The 21,915-nt window shown below is 40.0% G+C and overlaps 1 protein-coding gene across 3 annotated transcripts in view; it reads right to left on the bottom strand.

Moving 5' to 3' along the window:
- Positions 1 to 559: 559 nt before the first annotated feature.
- nudt14 (nudix (nucleoside diphosphate linked moiety X)-type motif 14) overlaps positions 560 to 21,915 on the bottom strand; it is a 35,421-nt gene continuing 14,065 nt past the window's right edge. For all 3 annotated transcript variants that reach the window (XM_053614081.1, XM_053614082.1, XM_053614080.1), the window contains exons 2-5: positions 16,820 to 16,863; positions 12,138 to 12,202; positions 9,585 to 9,873; positions 560 to 2,995 (exon numbers count right to left, since the gene is read on the bottom strand). In XM_053614081.1, the coding sequence (XP_053470056.1) occupies positions 2,746 to 2,995; positions 9,585 to 9,873; positions 12,138 to 12,202; positions 16,820 to 16,836 (621 nt within the window). In that variant the 5' untranslated portion in view covers positions 16,837 to 16,863 and the 3' untranslated portion in view covers positions 560 to 2,745. The remainder of the gene's footprint in view (positions 2,996 to 9,584; positions 9,874 to 12,137; positions 12,203 to 16,819; positions 16,864 to 21,915) is intronic.

Consider the following 21,915-nt stretch of genomic DNA (forward strand, 5'->3'; position numbering starts at 1 on the left):
ACTCATTGTGTGACTTGTTTTGTGCCGTGCTGTTGCTATAGCAAAGTCGTGGTACTTGTACTTAGTTACTCGATGCTATTATTTGTGTCCCTTCTCCCCAACCACCTGTCCCACCCCCACAATCCTTTGCTCTGGACAGCCGTCAGTAACACAGTCTAATGATTACCACTGTGCCTAATAGAAAAGGGCTGAACACAAACATCACCTTGACGACTCGCCCTCTCTCATAGGTCCTACAGAGAGCGTTCAGAAACACAGAGCTTCCTCTAAGCCCCAGGACAACTATGCTGGAGGATGGGGACCTGACAAATTGGCCCTGTTTAAATTAAGACAACATAGTAGAGAGGCACATGGGTAAGTCATATGTCAGCAAATCTTCACTTTCACATTGTCATCATGTCCTGGTAGTAGACTGCAAGCAAATATTTCGAAATGTTTGGGTTACTGAATAAAATACACAATATGGATTCATACATTCATAACAGGTGCATTAACAGGCCTTGACAGTAAATGCACAATTTATAGTTTTAATTCATCAGAGTAACTCAGTATGTAGACTTATTCGTCTTTATTTATGTACACTCCATCCAGATTAATATACACATGGAGCACATGCAAGACATCACAATACAATAAAAAATTCAAATGCATAGGATACATTGAATGGGAAAAAAATGAAACCCAACATGCAAAGAAGAAAATACAATTTTCATGTAAACACTTCTTTTTTTTTTTTTCCTCGATGACATTAACATTAAAACATTAAAAGTAGAAAGAACCACTGCTGTACAATATTAGTAGGATTTGATTTTATTCTCTCAAGTAAAAGCATGTAGGAAACAATCAACAATCACATAAAAACAGGATAGGATCAGAGGCTTAGAAAGACATCACTATGCTTTCCAGAACACAAATCTTCACAACGTTTGAGCTTTTCATACACATGCATTCAGTGTTTCTTTAGCATAAAATATTTAGGTAATAATGCTAAAACAATGAATGTTGATAGTCATAAATAGTACCATCCAGAAGCTTCGTTAAAGGTATTCTATGCATTCTTACATTATGTAATTTGATGTTTTTATTTTGTACATTTAAATCGTTTTTTATTGCAAAGACAAATTCAATCAATAAGCAAAGTTACTGATAAAAATGTAGGGTTTTTTTTTTTGTTTGTTTTTTTTTTAAATATACAAAACCTTAACAAAATCGTACATAGAATATCTTTTAACTAAAGGAATGTATTTTAATTAGATTCATATCTCACATGTTCAAATGGCTTACTTGTATTCGTTGCCACATAAACAATGACTGTTTAGATACAATGAAAATAATTCGCACCTATCCAGTAGCTGAAGTAGTCACTTTAACAGTATTTTTATTTTTATTTTCTAACCGAAAATCTAAAATCGCTGAAAACAGTCAAATAGACGGTTGCAGTGTCAAATGGCTTATGACCTTTTTTTTTTTTTGTCCCAGAAAATGTACCAAATAGGCATAGCGTAGTAGAAATATCATCATCACACGTGAGATAATAACAATATAAACATTTAAATACCTAACAAGGTCAGATTGAAAGAGAAACCTCAGATACAGCATGTGCAAAATACGATAAACACTACGTATGGCCTTCAAGTATTAATTGGTAATGACGGTCACAAAGTTAGTTGTCATGACTGAAGAGACATTTATAACGTCATTATAAATTGTATTCTGTGCTCAGAGTAAATCATTATTACTTTAGTATCAGCTTGTTTTAAATTTATACTGTATGTAGGATAGAAAGTGTTCCCCAGGTGAGCTCATGCAGCTCCAGCATATAAGAATTATACCAGAGTCGCTTTCTAATTTTAGATGATAAAGAAGAACCCACAGAGATGATATTATAAGTTCTAATCACTTTTATATACTTACTCTACTATATGATATCTTTTATTACGCTTATAATGGAGCTGCAGTAGTGATTGTTGTAATCAAATGGTTTCTAAAAAGCTATTCAAGACTAGCAGTAAGCCTGAATGTCATGTCAAAATCAATGGGGGGCGGAAAAATGATAAACATGGGATTGCTTGAATCATGTGCACTGATTTATTGTGTAGCAGACCCCAAATATTTCTTGTTCAATTTTAAATGAGGACTCTTTAAAGAAATGCCAGTTTGATGTTAAGAATTGATAAAAGAGCATTGCCTCGAACCCTGAATGCTTCGTAGTTTGTGTTAGACCTGAGATGTCTGCAAATGCTTGGCTAGTCTTTGCACAATTAAGAGAGAAGTTTGGTAGCTGCCCATTAGCTATGCTATGTAGCGCATTACACATGTAACTAATATCTGTCATTTCTGACAAATCTGGATTTGCTTATTATATATATCATACTTCCCCAAACCTCTGAAATGATATGAACAACGTCCTCTTCTATCCTCATCTTCAAGCTTGTATAGTTTTACCAGCCATTATAAGATTTCTAAAGAGCAGTCAGATAAATAAATAACAGACTCGTTAAAAGCAAAGCGTTACCATTTCGTGACACAAACTCACAATTACTATTATTGTGTTCTGCAACTCATCTACTACCAAGGAGGAATTATGACTAAGTTTGAGGCAAAGTCTGAAATAAGACAATAATTAGAGTAAGAAAAGAGGAAAGCAATTAAGAACACAGTATTCAATTCAATAGGTACACAAAGAAATACAAGGTTACATACAGGGTGCTTCAGAAGGTTGGAAGAAACAGAAGCTGTCATCCATTACACATTAGTGGAGATTTTATATTTAGGTGCCATGTTGCTATGAAACCACATGAAGCTGAAAATAACACCCATGGTTTTAGGGATGCTCTCGTCATAGGCGAAAGTCATGGCCTCGTGCAGGGGCACTTTGACCACCTCGATCAGCTCGCCTTCTTGAGGTTGCCCACCACCCTCGCCAACACGGTTCTCGTCAGACACCTCTACGTAGAACATGGTCTGCTTGGCTCCCATAACTCCTACTCCTGACCTGTGGGGTAAACAGCAATTGCAGGGAATTGCCATGTGTCACAGACATGTTCTTTGCATGGAAATAAGTGATGGATAACAAAACAGAATAAAGGTAGACTGCTGATCATTTCACAATTCATTCATTCAATGATAATTCATTCTTTATACTGGTCATGGTCTCAGAGATTCCAGAGCCTATCGTAGGAACACTAGGAACAAGGCAGGAATACAATTTAGAGGAGCCAATCCAACCACCTATATGTGGTTTTGGGAGGTGGGAAGAAAACAAGGAGGGAACCCAGGGAGAACATGGACAAGTCCAAAGACACAGAAACCTTGAACTATGGGACACCTACACTACCTGCTGCGCCACTGTGCCACCATCCTTAGGACCAGTGTTACATAATCAAATGCTCTTATGCAACCAAATGCTACTATTATTGCTACTAAATGCTATAGGCTACTATTCAATCTCTTAAAGAAGAACTGGAATGGTGTTGAATATTTTCTATCGCGGTGGAAATAGCCCTGAAGCGCCCTCTATACAACAGAAATTCTCATCTCTGCAGCTGTACACAAAACTGGAGTCAACCAGTCAGGTTGCTTCTAGACCACAAGATGATTACAGTGTACATAGGCTTTTATGGAATGAAGGGTTCGACCCAGTCAGTCCTTCAGGCCTTCAAAGATACTTCGAAGACCACAGATGGTGGTGATAAGCAGGGCTGTGCCTGAAGCGTTGCCTCACCTGAGACTCTGTCAAGGAGATTTCACTATGGAGATCTCCCATAGGGCTTTGCGATGGAGCCCAGAAGGTATCTGAGAAATGTTGAGACTGGAAAAACACTTCCTTAGATCTTCCTCTTCCTTAAATAGTATATCTTACTTGCATCTGAGATAATAAGCTTAGAAAACATGCAAGATTAAAAATCATACAGTTCTGCCCTTTTCCAGTGGAAAGGAGTACACAACTACACTCTGACACAAGGAACACACCTTCTTTTCCAAGTTAAATCTAACCAGAATATATGGGTTGAGGTTGCAAAATACAACAATGAATACATGAACACTGCAGTTGAATTTCACAATGTGTTTTATAGTTGCTCAGCATGACCAATCCAGAGACTGCAAATGAGAGAAAATCCACTGCCCATATACGCCTTTCTAAACATCACTATAATGGAATCTAATTGTTTTGGTAACTGGAAGATATTTTAAGATAAGCTTTTAAAAAAAATATCCCAGAATTGAAACCTTGACCAAACAGACGGGTTTGTAAGAGCCTGCACATGTGAAGTCCCATAAGCTTACCATGTAGATGGAACTGTTTAAAGGCACATATTGGGTACTGTTACATGGGGGTATGGGGGTTATGGTTACACCCACCTCTCAAGAAGGGACGGCAAGACACAAAACAAGACAAGACAGATACTGTACAAATACTGCAGATTCCCATGAATCATTTGCCAGGCTTTCCGAAGGCACCAGAGGAATACAAATTTTACATTTTACATTAGCAGCAATAAACCAATGAACATCGAACCACGCCAGCACACAATCAACTCCAAAATAATTGGCACCATTTCAAGCAAATGGGCATAACTGGTAAGACTTGGGTGTAGATTACAGTACTACTATGTTCGACTGCACAAGTTCTATTGGTAGCTCAGTGCTTAAGATGCTGGAAACCTTGTATAAACAGGAACTTATGAGCAACTTATGAGCGACGCATGACCATCAGAGTCATATCTGAATTCAATATAGTTATAACTTAAAGTCTATTGTATCGAATTAAAGTTATTAACTGTTCAATGATGGAGATTTGGGTGCAGATTGTTCTTAGCAATTGCAGTCCTAAGGCTATCTAATGAAGAACATCCACAGCCATCTTTAAGGTTTCTATGTGGTACCATCCACAGAAATCTCGTGGAGAATTTCGACTAGATTAATATTAACCATATGAGCCATTAGACTGGGTTCAATGGGTTTAGAACCTATTAGAAGGACATTTGGATCAGTGTGTGCGTGTGTGTGTGCGCGCGGGTGTTTAGCATAGGCTAGCATAGGCAGGGCCGGACTTAGGGAGATGGGGCCCCTGGGCTTGAGTCATTTTCAGGCCCTACCTACTCTACAAATGACTTTAAATAAAACAAGTACAGCATCATGCATAAGCCCAGTCAAAAGCGGAATCATTTATTTATATGACAACTGATTGAAGCTTGAAAAAACTTTTTTTATTATTATTATTAAATAAATAAATAAAATAAATAAAACCTCAACGTGATCATGAATTTTGTGCATTGCAATAAACAACTGTTGATCTGGCACAACCGGTAGAAGGTGAGTATAGCAACCATTCTCTGAGCAAGAACTCACCATTTAATGCATGCGTTTCAAATTAGCTTTGTAAAACAATCTCTTCTGATGTTTGTAGTGGCATTCAGAGGCTTTGACATTTGCATGATTATTCTGACTGGACTCCGGAACTTTCCGCGCCCAGTTAGCTCGCACACTCATCAATTTTACCCCAGCGAGCTGAGTCGGTCGCTAAAGAATCTTTAGTACTTGCAAGACTATCTGGTTCAGTGGCTGAAAAAGTTGCCATTTCTTCCAACGAGCTAACGGCTTCTGACTGAAGAGATGATGATCCATTAATGGACTGCCCTGCTCGTGAAATCAGATCCGCTCCAGCGGTTTCCTCCAGCAGGCTGTTTCTGCTTGCACATCAGGCTGTGGTGTCACAGGTGTGAAAAATCCAGTGATCGTTTTCATTTTACTGAGTGCTTCCTTTTCGCATTGTCGTCTCTCATTTTTTAGCTTTCTTTTAAGCGTGCCACTTCGATACCGCTTGTCCGCCATTATAACAGTGACTCCTACAGACAGGTTTCAACAGCGACGCATCGTCGTAACCACCAATAACCAATCAGCACACGTCAAGATGACTGACGTATAATTTAGCTAATTAAATGCCATCATTCCTTACACAGGGCGGGGCTCACCAATCATGCTAGACCAATCGACAAACTTAAATGAAAAATAAAATGACCGGCATATAACTGAACAAATCAAACAAACATAAACTGGCGGGCCCCTTACTGGGCGGGGCCCATGGGCTGGAACCCAGTCAAGCCCAATAGTAAGTCCGGCCCTGAGCATAGGGCACTGGAACTGCCGATTGCAATCATGAATGCGGGATGTGAAAGACCATTAGACAACTAGTATATCAGCTTTGTTATGCATATGAAAGGAAATGAATAATGGTTTATGAACTCAAGTTATGCTGATACATGTGTGTATGTACCTCAAAATATCTGGACTGTTGCAAAGCATTAGATCATACCATTTTGCATTAAAAAGGCCTGTAGGTTCACTTGTTTTTTGTTCTCTGGGATTTTATTCATATTATTATTATTATTATATTTATTTTTTACATTTCTCTTCATTAGAACCTTGGTCAAAACCTTGGTTCATGTCCTAACAGTGTGGGTCACATCTTCACCCAGCATTCCAGTACCTACCTGCGCTACACAGACATAATCCAATATAGCGTCATATAATCAGAATTACCCCGAATACACATGGCAGGTGTTACATCAGACCTGCAGGTGCACATGATGTCCCAAACAGCAGGTGTTGAGCCCCTGTGTGTGTGTGTATGTGTGTATATCTGTGCTAGAGTGTGTTTATGATAGCATGTTGGTCTGAGGGATTGTTTGTGACTCCATGTAATGACACACTGGATTAGAACTGGGTGGGTGAGGGTAATCATCAGAGGCAATAAGCAGGTGTGTACGCTCCTTCTCTCTCTCTTGCACACACACACACACACACACGAACGAGACGGTAAGGGTTTATGACCGTCTCCTCATCCAAGTCTGATAAGAACAATGTCTCTTCCTGCTGCTCTAGACAGTGTTAGAGAGGTGTGTTTAACCCCACACTTCACCTATGTTCGTTCACATTATGGCTCTGTGAAGTGCTAATACTGATGGATTACTGAGGGAGCGGAACATCAAGTACAAGGAGCAGAGTTCTTTGAACACTATTAAGCCCAAGATATCCGTTATGTTGTTTGATGCGAAACCTTTCAGTCAAATGCGCAAACATAATGGAACAGAAAAAAATAATAAATGGTTTTTCTATGATTATAGGTTGTATTAGATCTTTATCTCAGTTGGGCAAGTGCATGGGTGTGTGCCTGGAAAGACAAGTTACGCTACTTTTATTTCTCTCCACACATATAAACATTAGCGGTGTACTGCAGGCAAGGTATAATTGTTTATTCAAGTTATACCACAGCACTGTTGATTTCACAAATCTGATTAGTCAGAAGGTGCTGACTTTGTTGTTAATGTTCTGCGTTAACAGCGCCTCTGATAGTAATTCCAGCTGCAAGGTTTATATTAACGCACTTGTTCTAGCATTTCTACAGTAACAATTCAATCTCAGGGACTTGTATGGTGGATTCTCCACATAATCTAAGACTGATAATAAATGGATTAAGAACATGATGTTATTTAACAAAGAAAGAAGTGTAAATGTTGAATACGGTGAACTTGAGGTGAGGGGACGTTTATTTAATATTTAAGGAAGGAGTGCAGCGGTAAAGTCTGTGAATGGCGGATGTTGCAGTCTGAGGTTTCTGTCATTAAATTCAAGAGAAAGTGATGGACGGATGTTGACCACAACATGTAGCTGTAGCTGTTTATAAACAGATCAAAAGTATGACGTGCAGTATTTTAATAAATTTAAAAAATTGTAATTTCCAAAAAAAAAAATTTAAAAAACACCTCAAGGCCTATCCCAGGAAACATCGGGCACAAACCGGGGTACACCCTGGACAGGGTGCCAATCCATCACAGGGCACAATCACGTTCACACACTACGGACACTTTGGACACGCCAATCAGCCTACCACGCATGTCTTTGAACTGGGGGAGGAAACCCCCGCCGAACATGCAAACTCCGCACACACAGTGGGAATCGAACCCCCGACCCTGGAGGTGTGGGCGAACGTGCTAACCACTAAGCCACCGTGTGCCCTCACCTCCAGATAATTCAAAATAATTCAACTTCAATCTTAGGTCACTGATTATTTTCCTATAACAGCACGCTCTGTCACGTCACTGATTCTCCCTCTCGACTTGTCTCGATTAATCTAGCTTTAATCAAACGTTTGTACACGCCTGTTTGAGTGAACAATTTAAATAATCTTACTGATATGATGACCTTAAGGTGAAAACTAGCTTTGAACACAAATAGTGAAGTTGAGGTCTACTACATGTACATTTTTTTAATGTAAAATAAATAACAAGTACTTTTCATTTAGAACTAAAGAAAAGCAACCAATAATCCTCAGCGTTTGTGGGAACAGCTTTAAGACTGCTGGAGAAGCATCCTGGATGACTACACCAGACCTGCTGAGAAAATGACAAGGCTATTTTCAAGAATCTAAACTCTGTCTTGTGATTGGTCTTGTTTGATCGCTGTAGAAATTTGTACGTTATTTACATTTATTCATTTGGCAGAGGTTTTTATCCAAAGCGACTTACAAATGAGGAAATACAAGCAAAGCGATATATCAAGCGGAGAACAATACAAGTAGTGCTACCGTATAAGATCTTTTAATTGAGTTCTAGAGAAACAATGTGTGCAGAGTAGAGGTGTAAGAGCTAGAGTAAGGGTAAAATGTTGTTTTTTTTTTTAATATAAGAGGGGAGGGGCAAGTTAGGCGTAAATAAAGTGTTCATGGAAGAGGTGGGTCTTTAACCGTTATTTGAGGATAGTGACGGATTCTGCGGTCCGGATTGAGGTTGGAAGTTCATTCCACCACTGAGGGACAGTCAGTTTGAAGGTTCTGGAAAGGGACCTCGTGCCTCGCTGAGTAGGCACTACCAGGCGTCGGCCGTTAACTGATCGCAGCTTGCGTATTTCACTTTTCCGCTTGAATGTCTTTACTATTATTATTAAACGAGGAAATGGTAATAGGCAGCCCAAACCTTTCTATGAGATAGGTGCATCTAAACATTTGAGGGGTAACGTATAAGCATATACGCAGGAATTGATTTTATTTCCTCCGTTTTTCAAAATTGCGAATTACTGGATGTTTGGCTTGTTAAACAGTGCTCAAACCAAACGCAAACAAAATTTCCCTAGCAAAAAAGCCAGTTCACTCGAATGAGAAAGGACACGAGAAGTGAAAAAGCAATCTCTGCTATAGGTTCTTTTCACTTTGCATCAAGGTCATCCGAGTAAACTTTGACCTGCAAATTTGTCAACATCAAAAGTGTGAGCCCATAGGCAACAAAAGGGTAGTGATGTTTCTGTAAAAAGCAAAACAGGGGAATCCCTATTTATCACACTGGACATTTGTTTATGTTACCTGGTGCACATTTAAAAAAAGAAATAAATAAAAATTTGCTAGCTATTATTACTTACTAATCATGACAGCACGGACGCTGTACACGTTTGACCTGTGAACGCCTCATTTAGACCTCTGCTTTAGAGTTGATTTCAGTCAGGGCTCCCTGCACTAGATCCATACACCTGAATGTCAAGGTTTAGATAAAATATTAACACCTGCATTTGTCGAGGGTGTGTATCCGCACCTGAATGACGTGATCCTCCTTAGCTTGGAGACAGGAACTTCATAACCACACTCCTCCAGCACTTCCTGGCAGGCGATCTCCTCCAGGGACAGATGCGGCTTGTCTACTATGCCGGCACACAGCTCATACGTCACGCCTGCTGAAGCTGGGGGCTGGTGAGGGCGGTTGGCCTCCTCGCTTCCCTCCTGCTCCTCCTCTGGGGCATCCGTGGCACGGCCCTCGCCTCCCTGCTCTCCTTCTGGTTCAGCGTGTGCAGGTTTCATTCTCTCCCACTCAGACATGTACACAGCTGCAGAGCGAGCACATAACAGGGTCACGTGCATATCGACAGGTAGCACGCTGAAGGATAGAATGTACAGCAGTGGGAAGAGAACACAAGTGGACCTGGAGAGTAATCAAGCTTATAACTAGACAAATGGACTGAATGACTGAAAAGTTGAAAAACAAAGAGAAAGAAGAAAAAAAAAACCCCAAAGAGGAAACCCTTTAACTGAGGTAGCGTTTAATTCTGTATGACTGCCTCCTTAATCCATTTCAAATCCCATCAAACAGTTAGACTCCTGCAACTCGAGCAAAAGACATACAAGATCAAGAGGCTTTGTTCCAACACCATTACCTCACACAAAACACCAGCCTTCTCTCCATGTATTGTTCAAAACATAAGCAGAAAGGAGGGGAAAAGGAGAAGTCCCATTCAATGCAAGACCTTCCTTCCATTCTGAGGAGAAGGGCGCCATCCCTGGCTAGCGCGTTAGAAACAATAGCGGAGCGGCACGGAGCAGGGCCATGGCCTCACGCACTGCAGAACAAACTCTTCACTCGCATGACCACTTGTGACTTGAAAAATATTCCATTACGAGAGAATCATTGTTTCCAAAGGCCTTTCATATGGGTGTACACGCAACTGTATCAGGGCCTACACTGTGATGCATCAACATATTTAATTATCATATGGAATTCATCTACAATTTATTACAATTGTGTAATCGTAAATGAATTTACAATACATTTACAATTATATTTGTAATTACTTTTTATGTTTTTTTTTACAATTACATCAATTACATTTTTGTTTTATTGTGCAAAATATAACACGAGACTTAAACGTTCGTCAGGTTAATTAGCCTAACGTTGGTGCATAGCACCACCTTCTGCAAACAGTTATAAAAAGATAACGGATGCTGCCAGGTGGCTCATTATTAACTGAACTCTGACATGCTTAGTAACGGACCCCGCACGGTGGATTTAGGATGTGAGGTTTAATCAGATAAGTCAAGGCTGTAAAGGATAGCAGTTTTCTGGAGAAAAAAAAAAAAAGTTTTAGGTTACATAGTCAACTCCAGTATAAGAATTAATGGCACCCTCCAAAAGAATAGGCAAAATATATATATATATATATATATATATATATATATATATATATATATATATATATATATATAGGCTGAAGATGTGACCCACACTGTTAGGACATGAACCTTTGTTTGGATTTCTCAATTTAAGTTGTGAATGTTTTGACCAAGGTTCAAATGAAGAGAAATGTATATAAAAAAAAAAAAATAAATAAAAAAAAATGAAAAACATTACATGCAACTATTTGGACAGGAACAATTCCTCAAACAAAAATCACTCATAATTCAAAACAAATCTCCATCCATCCATCCATCCATCTTCTAAACCACTTAATCCTTTTCAGGGTCACAGGGAACCTGGAGCCTATCCCAGGGAGCATCGGGCACAAGGCGGGGTACACCATGGACAGGGTGCCAATCCATCACAGGGCACAATCAAATACACACTCATTCATACACTACGGACACTTTGGAAATGCCAATCAGCCTACCATGCATGTCTTTGGACTGGGGGAGGAAACCGGAGTACCCGGAGGAAACCCCCGCCGCACGGGGAGAACATGCAAACTCCACACACACAGGGCCACGGTGGGAATCAAACCCCCAACCGTGGAGGTGTGAGGCGAACGTGCTCACCACTACACCACCGTGCGCCCCTTCAAAACAAATCTTTTTTTATTTAATTATATGCGCCTCTAAATACTATTTTTATGTTCGTGAAGGGTGCCAATAATTCTGGAGCTGACTGTTATGCAAGACATAAAAGTAGCAAATCCATTCAGGCTTGGAAGGAAATGTGGCGCAAAAGGCTGTCACAAACGCAGACGCAACTACAAGACATCAGAGTCCAAATACATGTGGAAGGTGTGGTAGATCTCAAGCAGCAGTCCTGACATGATTCTCTGCTGATTCTGCCTCTTTAAAAAGAGGGAGGAGTGCAGCACGGAAGACTAGAATCTCCCCGTCTGCATCCGAATGTAGAAGTGATCCTTCACAGATGGCTTTATTAATGTGACCTTTGCCTGACATTTTACACTGAGGATTGCAAGCAGAACTGATCTGTCTAAGAATGAAAAACACTTACACACATTAAACATATGAACAATTGCAGCATGTTTTTGAACTGTTCTGAGGTGAGAGTTGTGAGGTTTATTTTAATAATAAAAGATGATTTTTTATTTATTTATTTATTTATTTTTACCTGGGCGGAACTGCTTGACCAGGATGAAGCAATGAGAGGTGGTATTGAAGATCAGCACAGAGACACTGAACAGAGACAGAGAGGAAGGAGGGAAAAGAAGAAAAAACAGAGCACTGCTTATTAAATGTCTTAAGTGATGAACAACTATAATGAAAGCAACAATGATCAGTTGTTCTAGTGAAAGCAATTCGAACATGTCTCAAGACGAAAGTATGTTGAGCACCTGACATCAGACTTTCCCTAAACTACAGTTCCCTCCACTAAATATTGGCACCCTTGGTAAATATGAGCAAAGAAGGCTGTGAAAAATTGTCTTTATTGTTTAAGCTTTTGATCTTTTGTTTAAAAAAAAAAATTTCACAAAAAATACTCTGCTCTCATGGATATCAAACAATTGCAAACACAACAAAGGTCTAGCAAAAATAAATAAATAAATATATCTTTGTTGAACATAGGTGTGCAACAATTAATGGCACCCCTATGAATTCATATGAGAAAAATATATTTGAAGTATATTCCCATTGATGTTTTACCTTTTTTTTGTACACCTGGGTGACTAGGAGCAGGAAACTGTTCAACCATGACTTCCTGTTTCACAGGGGTATAAATATGAAGTAACAGGTAATAGGCTAAATTCCCTTAGTCATTCATAACAATGGGTAAGACCAAGGAATATAGCGGTGATGTGCGGCAAAAGGTTGTTGAGCTTCACAAAATGGGAAATGACTATAAAGAAAATAGCACGAACATTGAAAATGCCCATTTCCACCATCAGGGTAATGATTAAGAAATTCCAGTCAACTGGAAATCTTATGAATCAACCTGATGAAACCAAAATAGAGCTTTTTGGTAATAAACACCAGAGGTGGTTTTGACGAACACAGAGAGGTAGCCATATGGAAAAGTACCTCATGCCCACGGTTAAATATGGTGGGGGCTCTTTAATGTTTTGGGCTGTTTTTCTGCCAGAGGACCTGGACATTTTGTTAGGATACATGGCATCATGGACTCAAATATCAACAGATATTAAATGAAAACCTGACTGCATCTGCCAGAAAGCTTCAAATGGGTCGTGGTTGGATCTTCCAGCAGGACAATGATCCAAAACATACATCAAAATCAACACAAACATGGTTTACTGACCACAAAATCAATGCCATGGCCATCCCAGTCCCCTGACTTGAAACCCATAGAAAAACTGTGGGGTGAACTGAAGAGGAGAGTCCACCAACGTGGACCTCGAAATCTGGAGAGATTCTGTATGGAGGAACGGTCTCAGATCCCTTACCATGTATTCTCCAACCTCATCAGGCATTATAGGAGAAGACTCAGAGCTGCTGTCTTGGCAAAGATATCATGCCAATAATTGTGGCACAAATATTTAACAAAGATTTTGGATAAACCTGTATTTTGTTTGGAATTGTTTGATATCCATGAGAGCAGAGTATTTTTGTGATTTATTTATTTTTTTACGAAAGATCAAAAGGTTAAACAATAAAGATCATTTTCACAACTTTCTTTGCTCATATTTACCAAGTGTGCCAATATTAGTGGAGGGCACTGTATGCTAGGTATGCTTATTAGAAACATAGAGCTTGGAGGCCCTTGTATGCAGCATTTGATCATGAGAAGAGGCCCAGTGTCAGTGAAGATCTTTCAGGTAAGATGAGAGCTAAATCTCTCACCAACAATTTGTGCTGTGTTTTTGTTTAAGGAAAAGGAAAAGGCAATGTGCATGGGCCCAAACCTTTCCCCATCAAGCTCACATGTTCACACATTATTAACACTCTGGCTATTGTCCTGCTTCCTCACCCTAGGTCTTACCTGCATCTATGGAATCTCGGTATAATATTTCAGCAAGCTAAGAAAGGAAATCCAGCAAAGCATGCTGGGATAGCCAGGCATTTGTTGGAGAACTGAGAGCAAACTAATCACTCTGTGGAGCAAGAGGTCAAACCATCCATTCATTCAGAGCAACTACTCTCCCAAAGCACCATTTATTCTGCCCATCCAGGACCACCAGCTGCTTGAGGATTGGCCTAAGAGCCACTTGTCTCCTTGAGAAGGTTGTTGAGAAGTTAGCTGAGCCATGACTGACCGGGTTATGTGTCCGTGTGTGTGCGCGCATTTGTTTTGAAGGCTGTGGAGACACATTCCTGTACACCCTGTTGGGAAACCGGATAAGTGTCTATAGAAACAGGAAGCCCTATCCTGATTTTTTGGATATTACCATTCGGCCTGGCTCCTTCGAGGAAGCATACAGACGGATTTCACCCCTGAATACGTGCTCTCCAAAGACCAGAAGCAACAGCTCAGAATATGTAGGCTACCCATGAACAAGCATATACATGCATGCAGACACGCACAATTAAAGAGTCTGGGAGGAAAGCCCATTATCTGGAGACACCATGAATCATTTGTGCCTGTGCTCCTTACTAAGAGGGCCAGGTTCCATTTTAAGAGCCTCTTTCTCACTTGACCAGGTTTTTACCCTCCTGCCCCTTCTCTAAGCAGGAAGAACTGCTGTTCCCAGCACCCATGACTCCCTCCCTCTGTCTCTTGGGAGAGCTTGAATACAGCTGACCCGCAGTGACTGTGCATCTGCTGGGTCAGTGCACCGGCGCGTCCCGGCATGTCCCAGCATCCCACACCACGCTGCTGCACTTGGCAGAGGAAAGAAATGCTTCCACGGAGGCACGCAGGAGATTTCACACATCGTTAAACCTGTCCTCCATTAGCACTCTTTCACTTTTGTTGCACGAGATGAGAGGAGAAGAGAGATGAGTCCGAGTGACGGTTTGAGCTGTGCTCATATTGGTTGGGTTATCTGATCCACCTAGTGCCCTTGCATTTACATAAGCAAGTAGATCTGAAGATCTCCTCTCTCTCACCCCTAAGGCTCAAGGACAATTGACACCAATTCTCTGGGCTTCTTACCTCCAAGGACCAGAAGAGTGTTCACAAAGGACTGCAGCAGGGACACTAATGACCTGAACAGATGCTCGTCTTAATGGCTTTTCCTTTCAATTGCAGCATCCCCTCTTCCACCCCTCCACCTCATGTCTTTCTCGCAAATCCACAACGCGCACCAACCAAAACAAACTCATACATCGACAGACCAAACAGTGCAGCAAAACAATGCATTAAATACCTGCATTATTTACAGTCTCTATGAACTATAATATACTAAAACATACTGATATTTATGCAAATGACTAAATGCCCCTGACTACTAGAGTCATTCCCCTTCTGAGTTTCTTGACTTGCTCACTGAAGATCTGTAAAACTGCTGTGAGAAATCTGTATTTTGTTTATTTTTTAAGTGCTATGAAAATAATACTGTGTTCTATTCATCCAGGCAGTCCTGCATCTCTGGTTTAGTGCTTTCAGCCTTCTCTCACAGGCAATGTCTGTAGTTTTCTTTATAAACTGTCAAGGCCTACCCCCGGCAAATCCCTATACCTGAAAGAGTAATAAATCACTTTCTATAATCAGTCAGTCCTCTCTCCCACACTTTATTCTAGCCCCCTCTTTGTCCATCCATCCATCTTCTATACTGCTTATCCTCTTCAGGGTCACGGGGAAACCTGGAACCTATCCCAGGGAACATCGGACACAAGGTGGGGTACACCCTGGACTGGGTGCCAATCCATCGCAGAGCACAATCACATACACATTCACACACCCATTCATACACTACGAACTACGGACACTTTGGACATGCCAATCAGCCTACCATGCATGTCTTTGTACTGGGGGAGGAAACCGGAGTACCCGGAAGAAACCCCTACAGCACGGGGAGAACATGCAAACTCCGCACACACAGGGCCACGGCGGGAATCAAGCCCCCGACCCTGGAGGTGTGAGGCGAACGTGCTCACCACTAAGCCACCGTGCGCCCCCCTCTTTGTTTCCTTGAATAAACAAAACTCCTCACCTTTTCATATGAAAATACAACGTCTGTAAGCTCTGATATACACTGTCCACAGAGTAGCTTAGCCCAACTTTGGGAAGAAAAAAACAAAACAAAAAAACAAGCCCCATAAGAGACATCAGCCATGATATCTGGTAGCACCAGGAGGCTCGTAAGTGCAACTGCCCAGGGGCAACCAACTGCAGGCTCCTCTGAGTGGAGTGGGCTCTATTTTTTGTGGGAACCAGGATCACAGTTTTACTGCTGAACAGTTTATCGCATCTGGAGGACTCAAAGGAAGCTTTATCCTGAAGTACAATAGCTAACTTCCTCTTCTAGCACCGAGGTGAGAGATTCCAGGACTGCTGCTGCTTCTTATCTCTCGGTTTATAACTAACGGTTTGCATAAAAATCCTTGATGTACATTTGCAACAGTAAAAGCAGCAGCACTATAAATCAAACAATATGGTTAAAGAGCCAACCAAAACCCTCATTTCCTGCTGACCAAAAGCATAATGAGAAGAGGGCATGATGGCGAGTGATCACTCCTACCTCTGTCCTCAATGAAATAGGTTTTGGGGCTAGACAGAGAGAAAGCAAGGCTAGGTGCAGTCCCTCGTGTGACTGTGGTGATCAACTTTTAGGAATAAAAGACAATAATGTTAAAATGACATGGAAATATGCATTTATTCCAAGATGCTTTAAACGGAGGCTTCGAACACACTTCAGTCTGTGCAGTATGCAAAAGGACTTCACGATGAACACTTACCTGTCATGAGTTCGCATGAAATCCCACGACTTCTTTGTTCCATTCTGTAAAGGTAAAAACAAAAACGTCAACATATTTTTTGTGTAAAAATGAACGACTGGAATACTTTTTCATATTTTGGAAAGGAAATTGGTTCGATATCAATAAACTGATTCTCCTGCGGTTATATTGTTATATTCCTGATACAGTGGATTAAGATTACATTTTGTAAAGAAAGATAAAAGAAATATTTTGATCACACCAGTGTTGTATTGATTAAAGTTGTATTGGTTAAACGTATCTAATTCTCTGGTCAGAATACACATAGAACACACAATATAGAAAAGTCATTTGTGTTTTGAAATGCAATCGACAATCATGCCGCCCTTATTATCGTTCACCTTGCAACAGTTGTTATTCATGAAGAAATGAATAAAAAATACTACAAGTTCCAAACTAAAGTACTATTTGCTTAAAAGAATGATCACGCTTATTAAGAACATTTTTTAAACATCCCATAGCATGTTTTCACACTTGGTCCATTTCAAAGAGTTTTCACCTATAATTCTTTTTAAATGAACCACACTGTTCACTGTTCAGCTGTTAAAGTGGACCTGAAAGGGAACTGGCTGCACATGGCCTCAAGTGCTGTTGGTGTTCACAACACAGGTGCATTGATGAGATCTCAGACCACTTCTTGTTCACACCACAACTCCTGTACCATAGTGCGACAGCTGTGTAGCACTGAATTATGGATAGAGTCATTCAAAATGGTTGTTGTACATGATACTATCATTTGGTTGTGGATGTGCTGAACCATCAAAAACATCTCATGCTTCTTTCTATAGAGCTAATGACTGTTTACCTTTTGTGAGTCACTGGCATAGATAAAACACATGCATACGCCACATATAATCAGTCCCTGCAGGATTTAGCGATTTTTATGATCACGGGAATTAATGCAAAATTAACCAACTCCGGAATATTCGGAGGAGCTTGCAATTTTTCGAAATGACCTCAGATTTTCCGCAGGTTTGGGCCGAGACGTGTCATATGACGTGCACTCAGGCAAAGCCTGAGTCAAAACGGTTTTGTGCAATTGGAATTTCACCAATTCAAGTAGTTTTAAAATCTCCGCAAGCTACATCGCACATTTAAAAAAAAAGATGCCACAAAAGCAAGCATTTTTGGCTGCAACGATCACCAAAAAAAAAACCTGCGAAATCCTGTACGGAAATCCTGTATAATACAACGGTAATATTCAGCAACTGTCGCTGTCACTGACTACATTTACATGGACAGCGGTAATCTAATTATTGACCTTATTCTGAATAAGACAATATTGTGATTAGGGTGTTTACATGAGTCGCGTTTAGAATACTCCTTTCATGTTCCTGTTTTACATGTTATAGAACATAGATCGGTTAACAGCACACGTCATTACGTCACCGCGCCACACCGTCTGACATCCCTCCAGAATTTTACGTATCGACATACAGTTCGTCTTCGTCATGGGACCGTATACAGTTTCGGGTGTTTTTATTTTTACGGACGATTCAAGTGCGGTTAATTATTTGTCATGCTGTACGTGCAAATAGACGACTGCTTGAAGCCGTGGGCTGCGTCCCAAACCGCGTACTTGCCTACTATTTAGTAGCCTAAATACACGTATTTCACCTACTATACAGCAGATAAGTATATGGTTTCAGACGAACCCATGCTCTCTTGTTTGCCGTCAAACGGTTGAGCACTGCCGTGTGTGATCATGTCCTGTCGCAAAATGCGGTGAAAACTCCCACACGATGTTAATAGTGTGATTAAGGTGTGTACATGTCTGTAATGCCCTTCAATAATGCGACTAAAACAGGAATACTCCACACGTCTTAATTCCATTAGTGTTCACTTCGAGTATGACTTTAACCGGATTAAGGTCATCAATAATTGCTGTTTACATGCTAGTTTCTTAATCAGAGTATTGTCTTAATCGGGTTAATATCAGATTATTGTTGTCCATGTAAACGTACTGACTGACACATTACTATTATTAATGCTGCCTACTTAAGCTCTATAGTATAACTACTAGTGCCACAGTGCCTCTATTAGGCTATTTGTCATGTACCTACCGAACACTGCTGACTTTGTTTGGGGAACCCTCGGGCACCTTTCTTAATTTCCGTTGGGTGTCATAAAGCTGGAGCTACGTATGTGCAGTACAATGACCCGCAACATAAAGCAAAATTTGAAGGGAACTGAATTTTTATTTTTTTTTCATAATGCACAAATGAAGTGGACCACAACATGAACCCCAAGCGTTCACTTATGGGTCGTTTTAAAGAGTTCTGGGTTGTATCTGTTGTGTGGGCAAAATTGCTGAGTCATTGATCTGAGACCACTTGGAACACAGTGTTCACACTCTGTTCGTTTCAGCCAATTTAAGTGCACTCGGTGCTTTTCCTCCTTGATCTGAGCCGTATGTGAATGCTCCAAATGAACTCAGACCCACACACTCAGACCGTCTCGGGAGGGTCAACAGGACCCCTATAAAATGCCCAAAGTAGCTCAAGAAAAATGACACAAAAGGTACATGCAAGCGCAAGACCAATTAAGACAGTCAGGATAGTCAGTTACCCACAAATCTAAGTGTCTATTGTTCCAAAAGAAACGAGCGAATGAAAACACCCTCATTCCGTGTAATAAGTAAATTATTAAAATATGAAGCACTTGGTAAGAGTTGTTTTCATATGCCAAGCCTCAGATTAAGTGTGGAAGCAAAGTAAATGTGCATGACGCACTATGCTTTGATTAAAGCTAGTGTTTTAAAACTGGAACTTTATTGAGTGCTAAACACAAACATGAATAAAATGTCAACTCCATATGGCATTTAGTTTCGTCGATAAAAGTCCTTATTCTAGCTTATCTTAACTGACAGAATAGAAAGATCCTAAAATGTTTATCTGTTGCATACACTGATACAGTGAACACGCTACACTGAATGTAAGGGCGAAAAAAAAAAAAGAAACACCATGCTCACTCTTACTTTCTGTCCTTTGTAGACAAAATCTCTATTATATCTAATCACTTTAATGCCTTGAGATACGGATTCAGCAAAACATGCAGCCCACAAGAGCCGACATGCATGTAAAACTCTTAGATTTTACTTTTGATAGTCATGGATTTAGTTTGTGTATTTAAGTGTTCACATGGAGGTGTGTAGACAAATCATAGCTCAGATTTAAGTATACAGTATAGAAGTTTTCAGCAAGTCATAGTGCGAGTACAGAAGAAGCATTAACGTTTCTCAGTGTTTACTGTGCAGTCGAATACTCTTACTAGTAGTTAGCAGTGTTGGGTAAATTACTCAAAACACAGAATTCACTACAGATTACTAATTACTACTGTAAAATTGTAATCTGATTACATTTCTGATTACTGCATGTAAAAATGAACCGGATTACTAATTACTTTACTTTCACATTACTTTCAAAACCTATCAAAGCTACAAAAATACACTGCAAAGTGAAACTCGTAGCTCTATCAGTGCCAATGTATGACAGGATCAGAAAAAGTTGCATTTATCATAAAACTTGCCTCAGGTGTTGTCACTGTTTGTAGAACTGCCAGACTGATATAATATCAAACTTTTATCAAAGTTTAACTATCGGTATCATTATCTTGCATCTTGAGTTTTAGGTTTTAAGTGTGTACAATAAATGTTTTATTGTCCGTGGAATTTTTACATTATTATTGTTATGGAGTTACTCAGTTACAACCTTTCATTTTAGAGTGTTATGGGTATCTTGTGTTATGAGTGTTATGTTAGCCTGTATTTTCCCTAATGGTTATAGAACTAAGAATACTAGTTACTAATATATAAAGATAACTACACTATATAACCAACATTTTGTGGACACCTGACCATTGCACCCATATGTACTTGTTGGACATCCCATTCCAGATTTAGTCCCCTTTTGCTGTTATAATAAGCTCCACTCTTCAGGGAAGGTTTTCCACTAGATTTTGGAGCGTGGCTGTGGGGATTTGTGATCATTCAGCTACAAGAGCATTAGTGAGGTCTGATACTGATGATGTGTGAGGAGGTCTGGGGTGCAGTCAGCGTTCCAGTTCATCCCAAAGGTGTTTAATGGGGTGCAGGTCAGGGCTCTGTGCAGGACACTCGAGTTCGAAACCTAACTGGCAAATGTCTTCATGGAGCTCGCTTTGTGCACAGGGACGTTGCCACACTGGAACATGTTTATGCTCCTTAGATGTAGTGAAGGGAAATCCCAATGCTACAGCATACAAAAACAATCTAGGCAATTATGTGCTTCCAGATAACAGTTTGGGGAAGAAGCACATACGGGTGTGATGGTCAGGTGTCCACATACTTTTGGCCATATAGTGTACATAAGATGTGTAAACACTGTTAACAAGAAAATCCTACCAAGCACACCCACAAAAAATTTTATTATTATTTTTAAAAACATTTTGAATAAAGTGCTCATCAGTGGACGAATTTTTTTTCCAGATGTGCACCAAGCAACAGGAACACAAGTGCTTTTTTAACGGCCACAGACCACAGTTCAAAGTTCACTTCAAAATCAATTCAAAGCAAAAGTAACCGCTACCAGAAGCAAATAAGGCTTTCATATCCAACAGCCCTTCTCGTTCAGTGAACTGGCTTTCCCTCCACATGCATTTTATTTGTGTTTGCTCTTACCACTGTTTTATAAAAAGCAGGAAAGCATAGTTTCCTGTGTCGCAATAGCAAGGGGTTAAAAATCATAAATCCTATGGCTAAAGTGTAGATGTTGGCACCTCTGCTGCATTATTTAAATAACATTGGGCTTGAATAAGCCATTAAGGCAACTTCACTTGCTAATTCAAGTTGCCTAGCATTATTAGATGACAGAACACACCTCAATTTGCAGTAATGACAGAGCTTACTAGTTTAAACATACCAGAGATTTTTTTTTTTTTTTTTTTTTTTTAAGAAAGAGTAAATTTTCAAACTCCATAATCCACAACCATTTTCATTACCAGTTCGTGCATGCATTCTTCACATAGAAAACAAGCACACTGGGCGTTTATAAATCTTTTATCTTGGGTATTAGTATAAA

This window comes from Ictalurus furcatus, chromosome 25, assembly GCF_023375685.1.
Source record: "Ictalurus furcatus strain D&B chromosome 25, Billie_1.0, whole genome shotgun sequence".
Taxonomy (NCBI): domain Eukaryota; kingdom Metazoa; phylum Chordata; class Actinopteri; order Siluriformes; family Ictaluridae; genus Ictalurus; species Ictalurus furcatus.